Source organism: Hyaena hyaena, unplaced genomic scaffold (assembly GCF_003009895.1).
Source record: "Hyaena hyaena isolate Hyena2069 unplaced genomic scaffold, ASM300989v1 scaffold_133, whole genome shotgun sequence".
NCBI lineage: Eukaryota > Metazoa > Chordata > Mammalia > Carnivora > Hyaenidae > Hyaena > Hyaena hyaena.
In genome coordinates, this window is record NW_024080765.1 from 2,869,417 (window position 1) to 2,895,545 (window position 26,129).

The 26,129-nt window shown below is 37.0% G+C and overlaps 1 protein-coding gene across 1 annotated transcript in view; it reads right to left on the bottom strand.

Annotated features, from left to right (window-relative positions):
* The window catches only part of SUGCT (succinyl-CoA:glutarate-CoA transferase), a 737,889-nt gene that overhangs the window by 611,270 nt on the left and 100,490 nt on the right, over window positions 1–26,129 (bottom strand). The window contains exon 8 of the mRNA XM_039237988.1: window positions 2,183–2,326. Coding sequence (XP_039093919.1) covers window positions 2,183–2,326 — 144 coding nt within the window. The remainder of the gene's footprint in view (window positions 1–2,182; window positions 2,327–26,129) is intronic.

Here is a 26,129-nt window from a genome sequence, read left to right on the forward strand (position 1 = left end):
GTTTGCTAAAAGTACATCATCTCATCATAGGTTGTTTATCAAGTACTTATTCTAGCTCAATGGCTTTCTACCTTTTTCTAATCTTTCGTAGCAAACCTAAAGGCTGTGTAACATAACTACTGATAACAGTGAGTCTCCAATTGATCTCAAAGGATTGGGAGAGCCTGCTATTTGACAAATAATCTGCTGGGCTTTGAGGATACCACTGTAAGCAGGAACAAACATTATTCCTGCATTAATGGAACTTATGGTCTCAGGGGACAGCATGAACAACAAACACAGACACATATCCAAAATGACTGGAATCACTGTATGTGTGTACGCATGCATGAGCTTGGACTTATGGTACCCTCACTTCGAAACAGCCCTACCAGTGATACCACCCCCCCACTCCCATCCCCACGGACCCACACACCTCCAAATTGTGAATCACTGCGTTAGGTGATGGAAGAGAATTAAACTCTATAATACACTACAGGAGAATTTCTCCCAAAGCTAAATAATTAATCACTGACATATAAGTAACTCAATCTAAATACAGATCAGGAGACAAGTAGAGATCCAACTCCTGGACCACCTCCATAATTTGCAAATACTGGTGCAAAGTGAAAAAAAAAATGTAGGGCTTCTCATCCAAAAGTAATTAACAATTTCAAGGCAGTGAGAACAGAGCATTTAAACTAAGCCTAGGACCCTCTACGATCGCACAGATCAAACACCCATGAAACCTTCATGGCTTCCATACTTATTGAATGCGTAACTCGTAGCAAGTCACTTAACCTACATCTTCCCTACAGCTATAAAATTACAGGAGGGAAGAAAAGGCTTTCAGTTTCTTCCCACAACTAACATCAGTGTTTTTCTATTCAGAAGACCATTTATTCATTTGGAGAGAATTATTTTACCCTCTTATATAACCATTAAAATGCTCACTGACTCAAAAGCTAATGTTGAAACTCCAGACATAGTGTTTCATCTGCAACCATTTTGATATTTTTCTTACCTCCAGATAATTCCTCAATTTTGTGTAAGAGGAAAAAAATCTTCAAAGTAGTTTTCCAACCTTATTAGTCTCCCATGTATGCCATTTAAATCTGAAATTCCTAACTGAGATCTCCATCTATAAAGTAATTTTTCTCATACTAAAATATCTCCTTGCACAAATTAAACTACTTTCTTTTCTTTTTTCATTCCCGGAAAATTATCTGTTCTGAATCAACTTCCACCTATGGCACAGCACCTGGACTGGCTTCAATAAAAAGCAGGCAAAATGTCAATGTGAGAGTTAGTTAAGTCTTTTATTCTACCAGTTTAGTATTTAGCATAAAATAACTGATAACTGCCTAAACCAGAGGTTCTTACTCTGGAGTCCAGGAAAAGAATTCTGGCAACTAATTAACTTGATCAGCAAAAATTACAATTTTTTTCCATCCAACTCCTAGATAAAATTTAGCATTTTCTTCAATTATGAGTGTAAGCAAAAAACCACAAGAGATTAGTAGTACCTATGGTTTGATCAGCAATAAATATTATATGTGTTTTCATATCATATTATAGGTATTGCAGATATCTTAAAACTTCATTTATGTTCACCATTCTGTCAAAATTGCAGTAGTTACTAGGCCAAATAATAGGTCTTATGGTTTAATGTGTTAGTAAAAAATGTTATGTTATTATAACACAAAATTGGTTTTTACATTGAAATAACTATATTTCAATATAATGGGCTTCCCTTGCAATCCTAAGTATATCATTTTATGCATTTAAAAATATAATTCTGAGAAAAGGTCCATGGACTTCACCAGAGTACATAAAGGGTCCACAGTACAAAAAAAGTGAAGAAACTCTGGTCAAAAGAAGTTACAGAGCTCATGTGACAATAAAATAGAACCAAATGTACTCTTGTCTCACAAGTAGCAATAGACTCATTCTAATGCTCAGTCTTTAAACTTCTATTCAACAGCAATGCCTATAAACAACAAAATCTTCATGGCCCACTTATTTTAATATGGCAATAATTAAGTCTATCAAAACAAAATAGTTTTTGCTGTTGTTGTTTGTGAGTTTATTTCTGTTTTTTTTTATTTTTGCACATGTGACCATAAAATGTGATATGAAAGAGTATAACCCAGGTAGATACATGTCTTTACAGCACAATCTAGAATGCTCTTTGGATTGGTACCTGAGATGACAGTAGGTTACAATCAATGAACAGTCCTTTCCCGGTTTTATATCTTTGTATCAATCCAGCCATGATGGCTCCATATGCATACAGGCCCGTAGCAAGATCAGTCATGGCCACTCCTGGACGGACTGGATCTCCATCCTGATATAGGGGTTGGGGTGAGAAAAACAGAGAAAATTGAAAATTGAAACCATCAGATGATTTCTCAAATAGTCTAAGATCAAACAGAAGAAAGAACTATATACGACACATGCATGCACACACACAAGAGATCTGTCAACAAGCTGCTACTGTGGATATCTGTTGGTGGTGAGAATATATATTTACTGTATGTCTCACTCCATCTCTACCAACCAAACTAAACCAAACCAAATAGGACAAGATATTTTATAAACATGTCTGAAGTTCCTTCTTTCTTAAAAAAAAAAAAAATTAATGATTGTTTATTTTTGAGAGAGAGACAGAGCATGAGTGTGTGAGGGGCAGAGAGAGGGGGAGACACAGAATTTGAAACAGGTTCCAGGCTCTGAGTTGTCAGCACAGAGCCCGACGTGGGGCTTGAACTTGGGAGCAGTGAGATCATCCCCTGAGCCAAATTTAAACGTTTAACTGACTGAGCCACCCAGGTGCTTTCTTAATATATTTTACCTGCTTATATTAACAAAATAAATAATTAGATTCAAATTTAAATGAGTTAATCTATTGGAAATGAAAAAGAACATTTTTTTTTCCTGTTGGGTAAGAGGCTCTCCCAGGAAAAAAGAAGGCAGAAGACCTGGGCTATTCTCCTTATAAGCATGCTAATTACTGGCAAATACACTAACAGTATATGCTTTAAAAAAAAAGAAAAAAAAGTAGTACTTATCCATAGAAGGCTTTTAACAGATTATTCTTATTTAGAATGGTAAACAAGCCTAGAATCTATAGGCTTATAAGGGATGGGACAGCAGCTATGTATTATCAAAGTATAAAATGTAACATTTCTTGTTGTATGAGGTAACCCGTGCACCTCATTAGATACCGTATCTCCTGCTCTGGGACTCAGAATTTTGTCTATTGTGGGAAGAAAGGATCTGGTGGCTTCTCTCAATGTTCAAGGCCTCGGTCTGCTTTTCCTGTGCCTTTTAGTTCCTTGTACTCTTCAAATTACAAGTAAAGTTTAATACTGATTAATATCTTCAAGTGATGTCAGTCAGATTTGACAATCCGATCCTTGACCTATACGTAAAGATATTAGAACTGTGCCCAGCAAGCAATAAGTACCAGATAAAAATGAGTTAACACTACCATTGCCAGTCATTGTTATATCATAGAGTACCTATTTTGCACTGCATTGAATTCTGTTAAGCTTTCATCACACATAATACCTAAAAAAACCTACATTTCATCAGGTTGGTGCATTCATTCAATCACTTCCTTATTCATTAATTCCTGCTGTTATTTAATCATTTGCAGAAGCTAGTTTTTCCTTTTTTGCAACCCATACATGAACTGTCAATCATCTTATAAGAATACTAAATAATGTTAAAAGTAAGTAAATGAGAATATATAATGAATAAACTTCTTTTTCTCTGCTTTCAACACAATTTCAAGAAAGATACAGCAATGAAAATTGGAAATGTCTGGCTGTTTTCTAACTATTATGATTGGAAAAGCATGTAGTTTTTTAGCATCCCATATACTAATGACAAAATAGTCAAAAGAGAAATTAAGAAAATAACTCCATTTACAGCTGTACCAAAAAGAATAAAATAAATCAGTAAATTTTAAGTTAAATTTGTCACTGGGATTTAAAATTATTTATTATGTTAAAAAATGAGAGGCAAGTTCAAATTTAAGTTTATAGACTCATTTTCTCACTATAAAATAATATGCACATATTGTATCGGCTATACTTCTCAGACCAATAGGAATAAAGTAGATAATAAATCCTTTACCTTATATATAAGCTTCCTGAAAGAGGTAGCTTCACCTGATTAATATTCTAAAAATATCATTACATTATTCAGAATAATAGTATTAAATGTATGAACATTAAATAAACATGAACTCATCCACAGAAACAACATTATCACTCTTAAAGTGAGAATTTGTGCCAGATAATTTTAGTAAAACACTATCTGAAACAAGCTTACTAACACACTTTAGATTCAAAGATACAAATAGGCTGGAAAAAAAGGAAAGCATGGAGAAAAATATATCTTGCAAACAACAGCCATAAGAATGCTGTAATGGCTATACTAATATCAGACAAAATAGATTGTAAAACAAATGAAAAAAATGTCACTACAGAAAATAAAAAGGTTTTATAAGGAAAATGGGGTCATTGCACTGGGAAAATCTAACCATTATAAACATATATGCACCACAAAACAGAACTGCCAAAATATAAAAAGCAAAATGTGGCATATTTTAAGGGAGAAACAGACACTTCAGATATAACAGCAGGAGGTTTCAATATTCAAATACAAATAGTGAACAGAACAACTAGAAAGAACATCAGAAAAGAAAGAAACAATTTGAACAACACCTCAGCCAAATATATCTAGATTTAAATGACTATAAAACACTTCATGAAATAACAACAAAATGCATTCTTCTCAACTGCACATGGAACATAATCAAGGACAGATCATATCATAGGCAATAAGATAAGCTATAGTGAGTTCACACAAAATATGTTCTCAAATAACAACTGAATAAAATTAGAATCATTAACAGAGACATATTTTGGAAACTCAAAAATATGTGGGCAGTAAACAACATAATCCCAATATACCAATGAGTAGCAAAGAAAATCACATAAGAAATTAGAAAATACTTCAAGATGAATAAGAGACATCCATATTGGTAAAGAAGTTAAATTATATCTATTTACAGATGACATGATACTACACATAGAAAATCCGAGACTCCACCAAAAACTACTAGAAATAATAAATGAATTCAGTAAAGTTTCGGGATACAAACTTAATACCCAAACGTCAGTAGCATTCTATATACTAATAATGAGATAGTAGAAGGAGAAATTAAGAAAATAACTCCATTTACAAGATACCAAAAAGAATAAAATACCTAGGAATAAACTTAAAGGAGGAGGTGAAAGACCTGTACTTTCAAAACTATAAAACACTGATGACAAAAATTGAAGATGGCACATGAAAGATAGTTCATGCTCATGGATTAGATTAAGTAATCTTAAAAGTGTGCATACTGCCCAAAGCAATCTACAGATTCAATGAAATCCCTAACAATATACCAACATCATTTTTTGTTTTTGTTTTTGTTTTTTTACAAAACTACAACAAACAATCCTAAAATTTGTATGGAACCACACATGTCCCCAAAAAACCAAAGCAACTTTGAAAAAGAAAAACAAAGCTGTAAGTATCACAATTCCAGACTTCAAGTTATATTACAAAGTAGAAGCAATCAAAACAGTATGGTACTGGCACAAAAACAGATCAGTATAACAGGACAGAGAGCCCAGAAATGAACCCACACTTATTGGTCAATTAATCTATTACAAAAGAGGCAAGAATACCAATGGGGAAAAGACAGTCTCTTCAATAAATGGTGCTGGGAAAACTAGACAGCTACATGTAAAAGAATGAAACTGAACCACTTTCTAACACCATACACAAAAATAAACTCAAAATAGATTAAAGACCTAAATGTGAGGGTCAGATTTCAGCTCAGTGTCAGACTTCAGCTCAGGTCATGATCTTGCTGTTTGTGAGTTCAAGCCCCACCTAGGGCTCTGCGCTGACAGCTAATAACCTGGAGCCTGCTTCAGATTCTATGTCTCCCTCTCTCTCAGACACTCCCCCACTCATACTCGCTCGCTCTCGCTCTCTCTCAAAAACATAAAACATTAAAAAATTTTTTTAAAAAAAAGGTCCAAATGTGAGACATAAAACCATAAAAAACCTAGAAGAGAACACAGGCAGTCATTTCTCTTAATATCAAACTATAGCAAAGTTGTCTATATATGTCTCCTAAGGCAAGGGAAACAAAAACAAAAATAAACTATTGGAACTACATCAGAATAAAAAGGATTTGCACAGTGAAAGAAACCATCAACAAAACAAAAAGGCAACCTAGTGAATTGGAGAAGATATTTGCAAATGATATATGCAATAAAGGGTTAAGATCCAAAATATGTAAAGAATTTACACAACTCAATACCAAAAAAAACCAATCTTATTAAAAACAAGCAGAGAACCTGAATAGGCATTTTTCCATAGAATACATACAAATGGCCAACAGACACATCACCAATCATCAGAAAAATAGAAATTAAAACCACAATGAGATATCACCTTACACCTATCAGGATGGCTAAAATTAAAAAGAAACAAGTATTAACAAAAACCTGGAAAAAAAGAAATTTTTGTGCTCTGTTGGTGGGAATGTAAATTGGTATACTACATACTATGGAAATAGTATAAGGGTTCCTCAAAAAACTGAAAATAGAAATACCATAGGATCCAATAATTCCACTACTGGCTATTCACCCCCCCCCAAAAAAAAACACACTAATTCAAAAAGATGTATAGACCTCTATGTTTGTTGCAGCCTTACTTATAATAGCAAGATATGGAAGCAACCTACATGTCCATCAAGAGGCAAATGGATAAGGAAGATGTGGTATACATGTACATATACATAAACACACACACACACACACACACACACACACACTGAAATATTACATAATCATTAAAAACAAAAAAAAAGATGAGATAGTGCCATTTGAGACACCCTAGATGGACCTAGAGGGTATTATACTAAGTGAAATAAGTCAGACAGAGAAAGACAAATACCATATGATTTCACTTATATGTAGAATCTAAAAAACAAATGAATTAACAAACAAAAAGCAGAAACAAACTTATAAATACAGATAGCAAACTGATGGATGCCAGGGGGATGGAAGGTGGGAGATGGGAAAAATGGGTGAAGAGAGGTGGTTTCCAATTACAGAATAAATAAGTCATGGGAATAAAAGGCACAGCATAAAGAATATAGTCAATGGTATCAGAACAATGTTGTATGGTAACAGATGGTGGCTACATCTGTAGTAAGAATAGCATAACATATAAACATGTGGAATGACTATCTTGTACACCTGAAAATAATGTAACATTATAGGTCAACCATACTAAAATAAAAAACTTAAAAAAAAAAAGGAAATACTTCAAGATGAATAAAATAAAGATAAACATACCAAAATTTACAAGATTCAGCTAAAGCAGTATTTGAGAGCATTTTATAGCTGTACATACCTATATTTTAAAAGAACTATTTCAAAATAACAGTGTAGCAATTTAAGCATTTAAAGAAGAATTGTCTACCAAGCATTTAAAGAAGAATTAATATTAATTCTTCATAAATGCCTCCAAAAACTGAAAGAGAACACTTCTCAACTTATTTTATAAGGCTAGTAATATACTGAGGTCAACCCACACAAAGACATCAAAAGAAAATAAAACTATGTAGACCAACACCTCTTATGAATATGTACACAAAAAATTTTTCAGCTGAATACTAGCAAATTGAATCTGGCAATATACAAAAGGATCTTACACCATTAACAATTGGGATCAATCTTCTCAGGAACAAGTTTGACTTAAGATTTGAAAATCAATCAATATAATAGACCAAATCATTAAAATAAAGGACAAATGCAAAATGATCATCTCAACAAGGGAAGATAAAGCACTGATAAAATTCAACACCCTTCATGATGAAATATTCAACACTAAGAAGAGAAGTGAACTTCTTCAATCTCATAAAGGACCTATGTGAAAAAAACACAGGTCACAGCATAGGTAAATGTGAAAAACTGAATGCTTTCCTTCTAATATCAGGAGTAAGAGAAGGATGCCTGCTCTCATCACTTCAACGTTGTACTCTCGCTTGTAGCCAGTGCAATTAAGAGGGAAAAAGAAATCAAAAGAATCTAGACTGGAAAGAAAGGGGTAAAACTATATTTGCAGATGACATAATCGTATGTACAGAAAATCTTTAGGAATCCACTAAAAAATTCTTAGAATAAATGAATTCAGCAAGTTTGCAAAATACAGGCAATATATAAAAATCTATTTTATTTCTACACAGTAACAACAAACAAAAATGATATTAAAAAAACAATTCCACTTACAATACCATCAATAGGAGTAAAATACTTAGGAATAAATGTAACAATTTATATTCTGAAAAGAGAGAAATTAAAGAAGACCTAAATAAATGGAAAGATATCCCACTGTCATGAATCAGAAGACTTTATATTGTTAATATGGCAATACTCCCCAAATGGATCTACAGAGTCAATGCAATTTCACCTACCAAAATCCTGGATGCCTTTTTCTGTAGAAATCATATATAATCTTAAAATCCATATGAAAATACCAAGGACAATAGCCAAAACAACCTAGAAAAAGACTAAAAGCGGAAGACTCAGACTTCTCAATTTTCAAAACTTCCTGCAATGCTACTGTCAATAAAGCAGCATGGTATTAGAACAAGAGAGATGTACAGGCAATGGAAGTTCTCAGATTTACTTCCCATTCATTTTTTTTTTAATTATACTTAGTTTACATACAGTGCAATATTGGTTTCAGGAGTAGAATTCAGTGATTCATCACTTAACACACAACACTCAGTGCCCATCACAAGTGCCCTCCAAACCAAGATAATTCAATGGGGGAAAGAATAGTCTTTTCAAAAAATGGTAGAGCAAAAGAATGAAGTTAGCACCCCTCCTTACACCACATTAAAAAAAAAAAAAACTCAACTCTGAATGGATCATAGATCTAAACATAAGAGCTAAAACTATACAACAGAAGAAAATATAGCCATAAACTCTCATCATCTTAAATTTGGCTATGATCTCTTAGTTATGACACCAATAGCAACAAAAGATAAAAATAGATAAATGAAAGATCATTAAAATTAAAAATGTGTGTTTCAAAGGAAACCATAAAGAAAATGAATAGACAGCCTAAAGAATGGGACAAAGTTTTTTCAAGTCACATATCTGATAAGGAACTTATAAGCAGGATTTATAAAGAAACTCAATAATAAGGCAAATAACCAACTTTTTAAATGGGCAAAGGATCTGAATAGATTTTTCTCCAAAGAAGATACACAAGTGGCCATTAAGTACTTGAAAAAAAGATGCTCAACATCACTAGCCATCAGGGAAATGCAAATGAAAACCACAATGAGCTTACAACCCAACAACAGAAAGACAACCCAAGTTTCAAAGGAGCAGAGTGTTTACACAATTTCAAAAAAAATGTACAAATAGTCAATAAGCACATGAAAAGATGCTCAACGGGAAATGTAAATGAAAACCACAATGAGATGCCACATTACACTAACTAGAATGGCTGTCTTGAAAAAGAGATAATAGCAAGTGTTAGCAAGGATGTGGAAAAATCAAAACTCTTATACAGCACTGACAGGATTATACATGGTGTGCTCACTGTGGAAAACAGTCTCGCAACTCCTTAAAGAGTTAAACATAAAGCTACCATATGACCCAGTAATTCGACTTCCAGCAATATACACCCAAAAGAATGGAAATATAGGTCTTCACAAAAAAGTTAATGTACAATTCATAGCAGCATTATTCATCTTGGCCTAAGAGTAGAAGTAACCCAAATGTCCATCAACCAATAAGTAAATAAATTGTGGGATGGCCACACAATGGGATATGTTAGGCAATAAAAAGAAATGAAGTACTATTACATGCTAAGACTTTATGCTAAGTGACAGAAGCCAGTCCCAAAAGGCCACATATTATATGATACTATTGTGAAATGTCCAGAACAGGCAAATCCATAGAGACAAAAAATAGAGCCAGGGGCTGAGAGGAAATAGAATAGGAAGTGCTGCTAATGAGTTTGAGGGTTCTTTTTGGAAAGATAAAAATGTTTTAAAAACTTTTTTATTTATTTTTTTTTAACTTTTATTTGCCATTGAGAGACAAAGAGAGACAGAGCATGATCATGGGAGGGGCAGAGAGAGGGGGAGACACAGAACATGAAGCAGGCTCCAGGCTCTGAGCTGTCAGCACAGAGGCTGACGTGGGGCTCAAACTCATAAACTGTGAGATCATGATCTGAGCCGAAGTCGGACGCTCAACAGACTGAGCCACCCAGGCACCCATTAAAAACATTTTTTTAATGTTTATTTCTTTTTGAGATAGAGAGAGACAGAGTGTGAGTTGGTGAGGCGCAGAGAGAGAGGCAGACACACAATCTAAAGCAGGCTCCAGACTCTGATCTGTCAGCACAGAGCCCGACGCAGGGCTCGAATCCACGAACCACAAGATCGTGACCTGAGCTGAAGTTGAACACTTAGTCAACTGATCCACCCAGGCATCCTTAGATGAAAATGTTTTAAATTATTGTGGTGAAGGCTGCACAATTCTGTGAATATAAAAACCACTGTGAATATAAAAATCATTGGCTGTACACCTTATTTTTTTTTTTACAAATAGTTTATTGTCAAATTAGTTTCCACATAACACTCAGTGCTCATCCCCAAAGTGCCCTCCTCCATGCCCATCCCCCCTCCCCCCCACATCCATCAGTCCTCAGTTTTTGTCAGCATTCAAGAGTCTCTCATGGTTTGCCTCTCTCCCTTTCCACCACCATTTCCGCCCTTCTTCTCCCCCTTGTTCCTCCGTCAAGTTCCTCCTAATCCTCCTATACGTGCAAACATATGATATTTGTCCTTCTCTGCCTGACTTATTTCGCTCAGCATAACACCCTCAAGGTCCATCCATGTTGCTACACAAGGCCAGATTTCATTCTTTCTCATTGCCATGTAGTATTCCATGGTATAGATAAACCACATCTTCTTGATCCATTCATCTGTTGATGGACACTTAGGCTCTTTCCATGTTTTAGCTATTGTGGAGAGTGCTGCTATGAACATTGGGGTACATGTGCTCCTATGCCTCAGCATTTCTGTATCCCTTGGGTAAATTCCTAGCAGTGCTATTGCTGAGTCATAGGGGAGTTCTATTGTTAGTTTCCTGAGGAACCTCCACACTGTTTTCCAGAGGGGCTGTACCAATTTACATACCCACCAACAGTGTAGGAGGGTGCCCGTTTCTCCACATCCTCGCCAGCATCTAGAGTTCTCTGATTTGCTCATTTTTGGCTGTACACCTTAAATGAGTGAATCATATGGTATATGAATTATGTATCCATAAAGCTGTTTCACTTTTTATACCATTATCATGCTGATAATCAAACAAAACATAAAAAATACAAATCATTAGAAATAAAGTTTTTAAAAAGTCTTTTCAAAGGCCTGCTAAAGAACATGTAGTTAGTGGAAACTCTAGAGGTTACATTTCATTCAAAGCTGTTTGGCAGCAATAACTAAGGATGTACCACTTATCTTCGAGTATAATTCAGAGGTGGCTATGCTCATACTTTGGAAATCCCTCTAATCATTCCTGTCACTGAAGAATTGTCAGCATGCCAGAGAAACAAGGAAGTGCCAATAAAATACCATTAGTGCGCAGCCAATCTCATAGGGAAACACACTGTGGCTGTGAAATGACTAAATATTCTCAGGTGCAAACCAACAGAAGCAGAGCAGTGACTGCGTACATACAAAGTATGGAACTCCCCTTCCACATTCAGGGCTCCAGCCCTACTCACATGACAATGCAAAACAATGTGTCTCTCCTCCATGTGCTATCTGCATATCAATAGATATAGGAGTTTAGGGGCACATGGGTGACTCAGTCGGTTAAGTGTCCAACTTTGGCTCAGGTTCGAACTCAACCTTGGGCTCTGTGCTGCTAGCAGGGAGCTTGGAACCTGCTTTGGATTCTGTGTCTCCCTCCCTCTCTCTCTCTCTCTCTCTCTGCCCCTCCCCCACTCGTGCTCACTCGCTCGCTCTCTCTCTCAAAAATAAATAAACATTTTTTAAAAATTTATTTTTGAGAGAGATAGACACAGCGTGAACAGGGAAGGGGCAGCGAGAGGAAGTTATAGAATCCAAAGCAGCCTCTAGGCTCTGAGCCGTTAGCCAGAGCCCAACACAGGGCTCCAACTAATCAACCTCGAGATCCTGACCTGAGCCAAAGTCAGATGCTCAACCGACTGAGCCACCCAGGCGCCTCTAAAAAAATATTTTTAATAGATCTGGGAATTTACCATGCAGAACACTTAGCCAAAACACATTTGAGGAAAAATGAGTAATTACCTGATCTTGTTAAGCAATATGCACTAGAATTCCATCATCATTTATTGGAAGAAGTGGATCTAAACAGATATGTAGACTTTTAGAAGTTAAGTAATGTTTGTATTTTACTAAATTTTAATTCTAAAAATTGCTAATAGAATAATTTTTTCAGGGTCACTTAGAAACTGCTTTAGATATAATTAGCTCTTTTAATAAATTAATATTACACTTTTGTAAGAACAATTTGTGATGATTTTCCTATGAAACTAAAACAGGTATACTTCTCATTAACAAAGGCTCTACTTAAGAACTAAGACACATGACATACAGTTATACCAGGAGGACAAAGTGGATACTAGAAATATTGTCTTCCCAATATTCACTTTCTACAATGATTCATGTATTTTTGCATCTTCACTGATAACAGTGTTGTTTTCATAAGCTCTCGCATCCCCATTCATTTATGTATTTCAAAAGTAAAACTTGAACATTAGTTTAAAAAAATAGCTAATGAAATGTGACTATAGTGGAGTTTAGTTTAGATAATACTACTGCACCAATGTTAACTTCCTAGTTTTTGATCATCATGCTATGGTTTTGTAAAAACATTACAAATGACAAAGGGTATGGGCTGAAGATTATACAGTATAGGTAAGGGTACTGGTGAAGGGTGAAGGAACTCTCTGTACTATTTTTGCAACTTTTCTGTAAGTATAAAACTGCTTCAAAATTAAAAGGTTGAAAAGTAAAACCTGAATTATTTCTTTAAAAAAAATATGACAATTTTTAATGGTAGAAATGTTTTAGTGTTTTTTGTTTCTTTTTAACAATGCAATCTAGGGGTGCCTGGATGGCTCAGTCAGTTGGGCATCTGACTTCACCTCAGGTCATGATTACACAGTTCATGGGTTTGAGCCCCACGTTGGGCTCTGTGCTGACAGCTAGCTCAGAGTCTGGAGGCTGTTTCAGATTCTGTGTCTCCCTCTCTCTCTGACCCTCCCCTGCTCATGCTGTCTCTCTCACTCTGATATTAAAAAAAAAAAAAAAAAACATTAAAAATTTTAAAGAAAACAATGCAATCTAGCAAGGGGAATAAAAATCTAAAAGGTTATTCTGTTTCCTTTACATCACAGTGTCCTAAGTTAAGAATTTTAAAAAGATTTTCTCCCATACATGATTTAAGACTATGTGATATTTTCATTTATTTCTCCATATCCCCACAAATTTCAGAGGTTACCAAATAAATTTTTTAAAGGAAACAAGGGAGAGAGGAAGAAAGAAAAATCATGTGATTTTCTAAATTATTATTTAAAACCTTGTTTGGTTTTTTAAAAAGTACATAAGAAACTATAAATCAACTCTGGAAGATGTTCACTAAAGTGGCATGAATTTGAATGTCACCAAGCATTTTTCCCCTTAGTTATATTACTCAATCTAATTACTTCATAAAACAACAAAAATGTTAAAACTGTTTTTTAAGTAGTTGGCTTCATTTCCAAAATAAAAAATTATCCTTAAATGTATCTGTGTCTGTATATCATACATTTATTTCATACTGAGTCATTCATTACACTAAGGTAATCTACAGAAAATTTTGTTTCTACCTTGGGGCACATGCATTTTTTTAGTGACCTATTTTCTAAAATATGAATTCTTCCACCATTACTCTGGAAAGTTCTTGGCCTTTCTAATTTTTACCCAATTGTCAAAGGCAGGTAATGATAAAATCTACTTCATCACAAGGGATGGGAATTAAATAAGAAAAGGTGTATAAAAGTACTTTTTACACAAATGTGACTTTTTATAAGATACTTGGTGTGGGGCTAGGAGACCCATCAGAAACATTTAGCAATAGTCCACAGGAGAGAGCCAAAGAGAGAGAACCTCAATTAAGGACAAAGAGGGAATGGACTGACTCCAAAGATCCTTAGAAATCTGAATTCTTAGAATTTGATTACTGATCAGGTGGAAAGAAAGGTTAAAAATTAAATTAATTTGGGAGAGGGGGCACCTGGTGGCTCAGGTCATTAAGCACCGCACATTGGCTCGGGTCATGATCTCACAGTCTGTGGGTTCGAGCCCCGCGTCGGGCTCTGTGCTGACAGCTCAGAGCCTGGAGCCTGCTTCGGATCCTTTCTCCCTCTCTCTCTGCCCCTCCCCCCTCTCAAAAATAAACATTAACAGAAAAGTTTTAAAAAACATTAAATTAATCTGGGAAAATAATCAACAGGAAATTAAATTTCTTAATACGAAAGTAGTATTTTGATTATGAAAACCACTGCAAGTCTGACTTGGAGCCCCAACTAGTAGGAAAAGTATCTTTAACACAAAGGGCAACATGGGGAACAGTAACAACAACAAAAAACGTGATACATTCAGATCAAACATGTCGGCCAGTGCACAAGATTGCAGACAGTCCCCGCAGTCACTGCCTTCACACTTCATGGGTGCAGACGCTGGAGCCACACACTATCCAAACCTCCTGTTCTAGAGGGAGGGCAAGATGGCGGAGAAGTAAGGAGCTCCGTACCTGCACTCGCGCCCATACATCACACAGAAAAGATCTGGAAACCTCACAAACCTCCTGTTCTAAACACACCCTCTACCCAAACCACTCATTAAAGCTAACAATATGCTGACAGTGACGTCCACATATAAATTTCTACAAAGTACTCTTTCCCTTAAATGAAGGGAAAATCCATGTAGTGGCTGAAAACACTGAACTCAGAGCTTTAGACCCAACTCCTCCACACCTTCACTTTCTCACCTATAAAAAGGCACAACAAAGTCTATCACTAGGTGCTTCACTGACACTATGGAGCACTCCAACCTAAATCACATCCTTCTAGAAGCTAAAAGGATCGCATAGCCCAGTCCCCTTATCAGAAAAGGCAGAAAAGCAGGAAAGCGTATAGTTGTTGAAAGATCAACCGTTGCTACTTACCAGCAGTTAACCAGTAAGAAAGAGAATATGGTGTTCGCGTTGAAATGCATTGAATCCAGGCTTTTAGGGGAGGACAGTACCAATAGAGGAAAAATCTTTAGACGTTTCACCTGGGAACTGGAACGGGAAGATCACCTTTCTCCATCACAACTTGAAAGACTTGAAGTCTCAACCCAACGCATCTGCATCTCAGCCTCAATAAAGCACAAGTCAGAAGCCAAAGTCACAACAAGCTGGGACCCCGGAAGGAAGGAAGAATAGAAACTGAGAAGGAAGAGAAGATCAGAGAGACCACATCAGATAGGCAGCTCAAGGGAAAATGTAACAAACCAACTTGTGCCACTCTCTGGCCACTTGTGAATGCTTCATTACCTATTACACATTACTTCATTACCTATTTCTTTCTGATAATAAATTAAAGCTTTTGTACTTCTAAACATTAAAAATATAACGGACAGATATTATACTTACAGAATATAACATTCTACAGTGCACATTAAAACCAGTATCTAGGGGTGCCTGGATGGCTCAGTTGGTTAAGCGTCCGATCTGGACTTAGGCTCAGGTCATGATCTCACAGTTCGTGGGACTGAGCCCGACATTGGGCTCTGCGCTGGTGGTGCAGAGCCTGCTTGGGATTCTGTCTCCCTCTCTCTCTGCCTCTCTCCTGCTTGCTCTTTCTCTCTCATAATAAATAAAAATAAACTTTAAAAAAATAAAACAGTTTTATAAGGGTCATCTGGGTGGCTCAGTAGGTTAAGCATTTGGCTCAGGTCATGATCTCACAGGTCATGAGTTCAAGCCCTGCATCAGGCTTTCTGCTGTTGGCACAGAGTCCCCTTAGGATCCTCTGTATCCCCTCCCCCAGCTCGCACTCTTTCTCCCTCTCTCAAAAACAACTAAACATTAAAAAAGAACTATAAATCAATATCTAAGCAACTCTTTGCACAATCCTTGAAAGTAAGCGATCTTTGCTAGGGACAAGGAACTGAAGAACAGCGAGGTTAGCTAAACGCTGTAACATGTTACAATCACTTAGCAGCTGAGTCAAAATGAGACTCCCCCCCCCCCCCCCCCCCCCCCCCCCCCCCCCCCGTCAAGTGACCTTGAGTCCACCGCCTCTACCACATCACTGCATTCAGCTATATTGCGTAAGGCTTTACGAGCAGGTTTGGATTCTTGACTATCTTGTATTTAGTAGGCCAGTAAGAAGCTCTCTTCTGGTCCCTTACAGGTCCACAATGCTGTATGAAACTTCCTGCGTTTTAAGCTACTTTAACTATGTTAAAGTTACATTTAGCTTTCAACAACAATTCTGTAAGCACCAATATTATCTCCATTTTACAGGTTATGAAGAAAGGATTTGGATGACAAATGAACTTATCAAAATCATAGAGAGCATTAGGTACAACTAGGAGTAGGACTCAGGAATTCTGACCCTAAAGCTTCTGTTCTTTTCACTACCATCTTGCCTCCATACATTATTCTAATTCCAATTCATGATCTTTTCTTCAATCACTAGAGACCAAAACTTTTAAAGATGTGAGTTGATTTGTCATTTCTACAACCGCAGTCAAGAAGTAATTAATCCCAATATGGGATTGGTTGTTCTACGCAATTCAAGTGAATTGCCAACAATCTAATGCACTTACAAAGAAATATGATTTTATCAGTGTGGAAAATGTAAACCAAACATTCTTCAGAAAGTAACTGTAAAAATCCATTCATTGGATGGATTAATGACTCCAAAATAAAAAGTAGACAAAATTAAAATTTTTCAAAAATGTTTAACACAATTACAATATTCTCTTATCTAGTGGTTAAATACCACCTAAATCATTTTAAGTTAACTCTCATAGTGAGATGCCCAAAATATCATCCAGCCTGGCTGTCCTCCTGAGTTTAAATAGGGTAAGACTAGAAGAAAATGGAATGGATGGTTAGGGAATTGTGATATTTTAAGGGATGGCCTAAGAAATAATTTGGAAAGTTTTTTTCACTTCTTTCCATGTTGTTCTTCAAGAATAGTTTCTGTGTTATAGGTTTCTGTGCTATTGCATCAGAAAGAAGCAAAATTAAATCTAAAAGTCAATGTTTCTTTCTTTTAGTAAATTATTTTTAACTTTAATTCCAGTTTAATTAACATGCAGAGTTATATTACTTACAGATGTACCATATAGTAATTCAACAAGTCTACACATTACTCAGTGCTCATCACGGTAAGGGTATACTTAATCCTCTTCACCTATTTCACCCATCCCCCATCTACCTCCCCTCTGGTAATCTTCTCTTTGTTCTCAATAGTTAAGAGTCTCTTATGGTTTGCTTTCCTCTCTTTTTTTTTTTTCTTCTTCCCCTATGTTCACCTGTTTTGTTTCTTAAATTTCACATATGAATGCTATATTTGCTTTTCTCTGATTGACTTATTTAGCTTAGCATAATAAACTCTAGCTCCATCTACATCATTGCAAATGGCAAGATTTCATCCTTTTTGGTGGCTGAGTAATATACCTGTGTGTGTGTGTGTGTGTGTGTGTCTGTGTGTCTGTGTGTCTGTGTGTGTGTGTGTGTGTGTAATCTTCTTTATCCATTAATCAATTGATGGACATTTGGGCCCTTTCCATAATCTGGCTATTGTTGATAATGCTGCTATAAACACTGGGATGCATATGCCCTTTTGAATCAGTACTTTTGTATCCTTTGGGGAAATACCTAGTAGTGCAATTGCTGGGTGGTAGAGTAGTTCTATTTTTAACTTTTTGAGGAGCCTCCCTACTGTTTTCCAGAGTGGCTGCTCCATTTGCATTCCCACCAAAAATGTAAGAGAATTCTCCTTTCTCTACATCTGTTGCTTCTCTGTGTTAAACAGATGAACTCTTGAGGGCTTTTCCCATCCTATGATTTTACCTACTTCATTCAATTTCATTTCCCATCAATGAATGATGTCTCAAAGATCTACATTATGTACTTTGAATGCAATTATTTTGTGTAGAAAAATCTTTTACATCAGTATTACAAGTTATCCAATACAATTCTTCCTGAACCCTTCACATGCATGGAATTGCTAGGATAAGCCAAATAAAAGCAGGAAATCTGGTGAAAATAATTATTTTAGTTGTTTAGTCAGGACAAAAATAGATAGAACCCAAAGCATATTAAAGCCAATCTTGGTGCACAAGAATAAGCCATCAGCACATAAAGAAACAATTTATCTTTCTGCTCTCTATGGCTGTGCATTTGTTTTATCCAAATGGATTATCAAGTCATTAACATACAAGTTTTAAAAGGCGAAGAATAAATGGTGAAAACATATCCTTTTTACCTGCTCAAAATTGCTATCTAATGTGTCAAGAGATTTCTGCTCTGACTTCCATTCTGGCCTCTTCTTTAGTAATTAGGTTCAGACACTCACAGGAGAGAAGGTTGATATTGAGGTAATTAAAGCTTACTCCATAACCGATTTTTGCCACAGGAAAAGCCAAGAGAAAACAATTAAAGCTACAAAAAGTCCATTGTTACTCACAGATTTCCACAAAGTGGAAAGATTGTGCCTCAATCCCACCTGCTCTTTATGTAGCATTGTAGCACGCTGACAGGCTGTGGCCGACTGTCCTTCCCAGAGATGGCTGTGATATACCCATCCCATCTGCCCTTCTAGTACCTTGCCACTTCCGGATCCTTGAATCTGGATGGTCTTGTGACACGCTCAATAAAACGCTGAAGAAGGATTAGAGCATAACTTGCAGAACTACTACATCACAAAACACGTATGTAATGGGGCCTTTGTCTTGCTCACCTGACTGCTTGTGCAAGTAGAGCTCTGAGCCCCCATGTAAAGAGTACACATGGAGAAGCCCCAAGATTGCACAGAGAGATGCCTGGGGGCCGCAAGACGCTCCAAGCCCACTGTTCCCTTTGACTACAGCTGCTTTAGAAACCCCCCGCCAGAGGGGCGCCTGGGGGGCTCAGTTGGTTAAGCGTCCAACTTTCGCTTAGGTCATGATCTCGCGGTTCGTGGGTTCGACCCCCGCGTCGCGCTCTGTGCTGACAGCTCAGAGCCTGGAGCCTGTTTCAGTCTGTGACTCCCTCTCTCTCTGACCCTCCCCTGCTCACGCTCTCTCTCTCTCTCTCTCTCTCCTAGAAATAAAAATAAAACATTAAAAAAAAAAAGAAAGAAAGAAAGAAACCCCATGCCAGAGCCGCCCCGCTAAGCCCTTCCCTATTTCCTGGCCCATGGTAACTATGAGAGTTAATATAATAAGTGCTGTTGTTGGCAGTCATTAAGTTTTAGGGTGAATTATTACACAATAATTGTTAGCAGAATGGAAATCAAGGCTTCCAGCTGGCCCAGAGGAAAACTGGCAATACACTGTAGATGGAACACTGAGGACACAAAAGGGGACAAGCTACAGTTCTTAGAATTCTTCAACATCCCTTACACATCCGGAGAGGAATTCTAATTTACCCGCACCACTGTAAGCTTCGTGAAAAATTCAAAATTCTTTTCCGGGGACTCTGACTACAAATCAAGTATTTAATACTTTTGCACTGGTTTATCCTCAATGTACAAAGGGAAACACTACTTCTAGCATTTGACTAAAATCACATTTTACTCTCGGGGCGCCTGGGTGGCTTAGCCGGTTAGGCGTCCGACTTTCGCTTAGGTCATGATCTCACGGTTCGTGGGTTCGAGCCCCGCGTCGGGCTCTGTGCTGACTGCCAGCTTGGAGCCTGGAGCCTGTTTCAGAGTTTGTATCTCCCTCTCTCTCTGACCCTCCCCTGCTCACGCTGTCCCTCTCTCTCTCCCCTAGAAATAAATAAAAAATATTAAAAAATATTTTTAAAAAAATAAATAAAATAAAATCACATTTTATTCTACTGAAAGGTACTGTGTTTGCACACACTTAAGTATCTTTCTTCCTAATACTTCAGAACTTTTCATGCCAAAAGTGGAGATGTCTATTCCTCTCTGAGCATGTAGCAAAAGACAGAAAATTAAACTTCCTTCTCAAAAGTCAATGTGGAAACTATTCCTCAGTGACAGCTAAACAGGGTTATGGTGCCTGACCTCCAACCAGAGGGATAACAATGGGTGAAAATTAGGTGGTTCAGAACTAAGACTAACCGAGTTAAATCTTATTTCCTCAAGGCTGCATACTGCCCTTTAGAGACCCTCCTTAATCTCCCCCCTTTTAGTCATTTTACCCTGATCTTATGTAAATTAAAATGCCAGGGTGCAAAATACACATTTTGATCTGCCCTACAGTCCAACGTCCTAGGGAAGATGCTAACTCAGAATGTAAGCTCTCGTTAACTTTCCATCAAAATTCTCTATGGTTCAAAAGGTAATTCCTGACACTCTGCATCTTTCTTTTTACAGTGTATAATGAAGTATGAATCACACGCTTCGTCCTTAACTGGTCAATCTTTCCCACAAAGGAACTTAAAACAATCTATTACTTGGTTTCCAAATAGAGCAGTAAATAAAGACTCCTAAAGATGTAAAAACTCTGAAAAGGGCATTGGGCCTAACTCACTGCCTTAAGACAGGTACATTTCTAAATCTTCCTGTACAGATGCTTAACTGTACCTCTCCTCAAGGATCTTGAGAGGAAGGAGAACAGTTACTGACTACCTAGTACACACCAGGCATGCACCAGAAAGGAGACAGGAGCTAGAGTTATTTCCCAGGTGCTGGACCACACATTATGTCATTTCACCTAAGGACATCGTTCAGGACATATTCTCATTTTTACCAATGAAAAGTAAAATGAGGTGCAGAGATGGTAAGTGGGCCTATGATTCCTGTCTCAAAGCACAGTGTCTTTCCATTCCACCATACCAGTAGAAATGGCATGACCTTCTTCTTCATGCACTGCACTATTCAATACCCTAATGGTCAGAAAGCTCTTCATTCAGCTAACTAAAATCTCCTCTCTGATGTGAGCACATTTTCTCTTATTTGTTATTCTATGAGCAATGAAAATAACTACTTTACATTCTCTTCCCCAAAATAGATGAAAACAGAAATCAAATTATTTCTTTGCCCTATCTCTGGTAAACACATCCAGTCCCTATAAGCTTTCATTGAAAAAACAAAAACAAAAAAACACTATTTTATATCCCTGGGATAATTTTGGCCATTCTTTTCAGGATCTTCTCTGATTATAACACTTTTTCAAAGCATGATGACTCAAAATGAACACAATGCTCTCAAAAACAACCATTTAGTGAGATAGGAAAAAAAAGGGAGGGGACGATCTTTCTATTATAAGATCCAAAACACAAAAACATTAGAAAGAAACTTATTTAAATGTTTTTTAATCCTTACCTCAAGTTTTTCAAATATTTTTACCGTATTTTCCCAAATAGTCACAACCCCCAAATTCTTTCTTCTCATTTTCTGAGTATGAGATATGATCTACCCCATAAGAAAGATATTCTTTTTATTTGCATGTCTCTTAAAGAACGTTAGGGGAGCCTGGGTGGCTCAGTCGGTGAAGCGTCATGATCTCATGGTCCATGGGTTTGAGCCCCTCATCCAGCTGTCGGCTGTCAGCACAGAGCTTGCTTCGGATCTTCTGTCCCCCTAGCTCTCTGACCCCACCCCCACTCGTTCTCTTTCTCTCTCTAAGTAAATAAATAAGTAGATAAATAAATGTTTTTAATTTATTTTATTTCTAGGAGAGAGAGAGAGAGAGAAAGTGTGAACAGGGGAGGGTCAGAGAGAGAGGGAGACACAGACTCTGAAACAGGCTCCAGGCTCTGTGCTGACGCCCGACGCGGGGCTCGAACCCACGAACCACGAGATCATGACCTAAGCGAAAGTCGGACGCTTAACCGACTAAGCCACCCAGGTGCCCGGATAAATAAATAAATTTTAAAGAAAGAACTTCAGAAGGAAACTAGATGTTGCTACACTTTATCAACCTCTTTTTATCAAATGGAAGATGAATCCTTCCTGAAACAATGAGAGATTCCAAATTCATATGTAACAAACATTCAGTGAGTACCAACTGTGTAGGAGGTCTGTATTATACTCTAGGTATACAAAAGTAAGTGTTCCAAAGACACTCTCCCTGAGTTAAGCCACTTATATTCTAAAGACAGAGAGACATACAATTAACAGCATAGTGAAAATTATATGGGTACTTAGAGAAAGATGTGGCAAATGTTGCCTAAAAAGGTAAGAAAGGAACCAGGTTATAAATGACGAACAAAAATCCTGGATACAGAGTAGTGCTTTCAATAAGGGCACTACTGGCATTCTACAGGGAGAGTTTTTTTTTTTAAGATATTTTTAGTGCTTTTTTAAAAATTTATTTTTAGACAAAGCATACATGTGCACCCACAAGTGGGGGAGGGGCAGAGAGAGAGGGAAAGGGAGAGTCTCAAGCAGGCTACAAACTGTCAGCACAGGTCCCAACACTGGGCTCGATCTCACAAACCCACAGATTGTGAGATCACAAACTGAACCGAAATCAAGCGTAGGACAGTAGGATATTGACCCAATGGAGTCACCCAGGCACCCCTGGAGGGAGAATTTTAGATTCATGAGCCCATCCCATATATCAAGGATGTTTACTCATCCCTACCCCAATGCCAATAACTACTACTAAATGCCAATAACAAACACATGTCATTGTAAAACTCCCTGAAGTAGGGGTGGACACTACTATCCAGATGAACACAGTTTCTAGAGCCTAGGCTCCCTCAAGCTCAGAACTGACAAAGTGCAGAGACCCATCATCCTACTTCTTAGTTACAGAGAGTAGCAAGGGAATGAAGTAAAGGAAAGGTAAGTAAGTAAAGTGGGTTTAAAAGATTAAGAGAGTTAATAAGGTGAAGGAATTTGTGGCATGGAAGATGCAATCAGAGAATATATCCCAAAATGGAATCTTTATATGCTACACAAGATATAAAACACGGACATCTAAGTTGGTTTGATGAACCAAACTAACTGTGACTAAGTAAGACATAACTATAGAACAGGCACTGAGTAAGATAACAGCATGGTTTCCCGTGTAATTCGCGTGATGCTTCTACAATCATGTTACAACTTTACAATCACCATTTATCAAGATGTTTTCTCTGTCTTATGAAGGAGAAAAATTCATGTAGACAACTTGTCTTATGTTACACTGAATGACAGGATGAACGTTCAAACCCAGATTTCTAATTCCTGGGACTGTTCAATGAAGGTGTTAAAACAGTTCAAGATAATGACAGATGACGAGACAACTGTGAGGGTGACAGTTTGGAATAAGAAGGCAGAAGGGAGACAAGACCAGGATGACCACAGCTCGAAGCATGGAAAAGAGAGGGTTTGTGCCGAGATTTTAGAAGTGGAGCGAGCATCGGCCTAGGTTATAGAACCACAGACTCGATGTGGGGACAGACAGCAGGAAAACTGGGACTCCATCCCTAGCCTCATGTTTGCAGAAGGTGCAATAGCCAAGGATGAACATCCTCCAGTTGAGAGGAATTTGAAAAAAGTAAATATTACCCAACCATGATATAAATAATATTACAAAATGCCCCAATGTATAATCTCTTTCTATATTGGTATTGAATATCCTTTTTGTCCTACAACATTTAAATAAACTGTTTATATTTACTTTAGGCTTTCCTCCTGGTTTTAAAAAAAGGATTTTTTTTTCAACATTTCTTTGGGATGTGTCCAACTTGTTGACATTTCTCTGGCATTTTCGGTGCTTACACATCAACTCAGTATTACATTTCCAGGAGTACCAGTGCTATATATAGATAAACTATAATAATCTTCTTCCTCTGCAATGTGAAACAAGAGTGGATTCAGCTCAGAATTATACTGAATATCAAAGGAATCAACATAAACAAATAATTTGATTGAAGAAAATGGTAAATAAAAATAATGTATTCAAATTCTGGTTATACATATACTGGACAGTTTAGAAATGTGATAACAATGACCAACCTCTATAACAAAAACTGCTGACCATTAAGAATCCTCACTCCTGGGTGCCTGGGTGGCTCAGTTGGTTAAGCACCCAACTTTGGCTCAGGTCATGATCTTGCAGTTTGTGAGTTCTAACTCTGCATCAGCCTCTGTGCTCAGAGCCTGAAGTCTGCTTCACATTCTGGGTCTCCTTCTATCTCTGCCCCTCCCCGATTCGCGCTCTGTCTCTCTCTCTCTCAAAAATAAATGTTAAGAAAAAAGAATCCTCCCTCCCAAACAGACTAGGTGCTGAGACTTCCTTACCCCAAAAAGGGTAATATGCATACATCCTCATTCCTCAGTCTATGTAATCCCAATATATAACTTTTTAGATGAGAAAATCTTAGACTGATGATCAAAAGAAAACGTCAGGGGAAAATGAGATTACAAATAAGAGAAAATATGCAAACCTAAGATTATAAGCAGACAATTCAGCCTGTTTTTTTTTTTAACTCTTTCATAGAATAAAGCAAAAACAAAATCATATCTTTAAGCCTCCTGTTATTATTCTTTTCTACTGCAATTTATGGATGAGTTCAAACTGAATGACATCTCTATTACTATTCTCTTTCTAAGTTTAAACCAAATATTTACTTTTTATCCTATGAAAACAAAAGAATCATTAAACATAAATGTGTTAAAGTTTTGAAAAAGTAATTTTCTTTTTTTTTTAAATGTTTTCAATGTTTATTTATTTTTGAGAGACAGACAAACAGAGCATGAGTGGTGGGGTCGGGGCGGGGGGCTGTAGGTCAAAGAGAGAGGAAGATACAGAATCTGAAGCAGGCTCCAGGCCCCAAGCTGTCAGCACAGAGCCCAACGCAGGGCTCAAACACACAAACTGTGAGATCATGACCTGAGCCAAAGTCGGATGCTTAACCGATGAGCCACCCAGGCACCCCAGGAATTTTCTAGAAAAAAAGAACAGGTACAGTTTTAAAGGCTTTTGAGGTACAGAAAAAGAAACAGTAATCAAGAATAATTTGATATCTTAAACTATAGAAGGTTGCATGGCTTTTTATAGTATAAAGAAATTTTTAGCAAGCATTAGACATTTTAGAATTAAGACATACTCCTTCTAAAATGAAATGCTTTCTGTCCCAGCCTGCGATATTTTATCATAGCAGCTTGGAAGGACTCAGAACCTAGAGAACTATTGATTAGTGTACATTTGGTGAACAAATAAAAAGAATCAAGCATTAAAAAATAAAATGCTTTCTCTAAAAGAAATACATTTTAATGGCGAAAACGGACAGTAAACAATAAACTGATAAGAATAGGGGTGCATGGGTAGCTGAATCAGTTAAGCATCTGACTCTTGATTTAGGCTCAGGTCATGATCTCAAAGTCTGTGGATTCCAATCCTGCTTCTGGCTTGGGATTCTCACTCTCCTTCTCTCTCTCTGCCCCTCCCCCACATGTTCTCTCAAAATAAAAGAAAGAACTTTTTAAAAAAGAATGAAATATCATTCCACACACAATAAGTGCTTTGAAGAAAAAGAAAGGAGGGTAAGGAGGTGGAGAGTGACTGGAAATATTGTGAGATGGGTGGACAAGCTAAAAGTAATGTTGCCCTTTCAAGACTGACCTTTACTTACTAGGACACTAATTCACATATTCCATTTATTCAGCACATACTCTTATTTAGGCACTACAATAGGTGGAATCTTCACAACAACTATGAGAAATAGGTATGTGATTGCCATTTTACAGATGAGGGAATGGACTTTCATAGTACCTTGTGTAAAATTACTTAGATAATAAATAACAGAGCCTAGATTCAAACTCTATGTAACTCAAAGTCC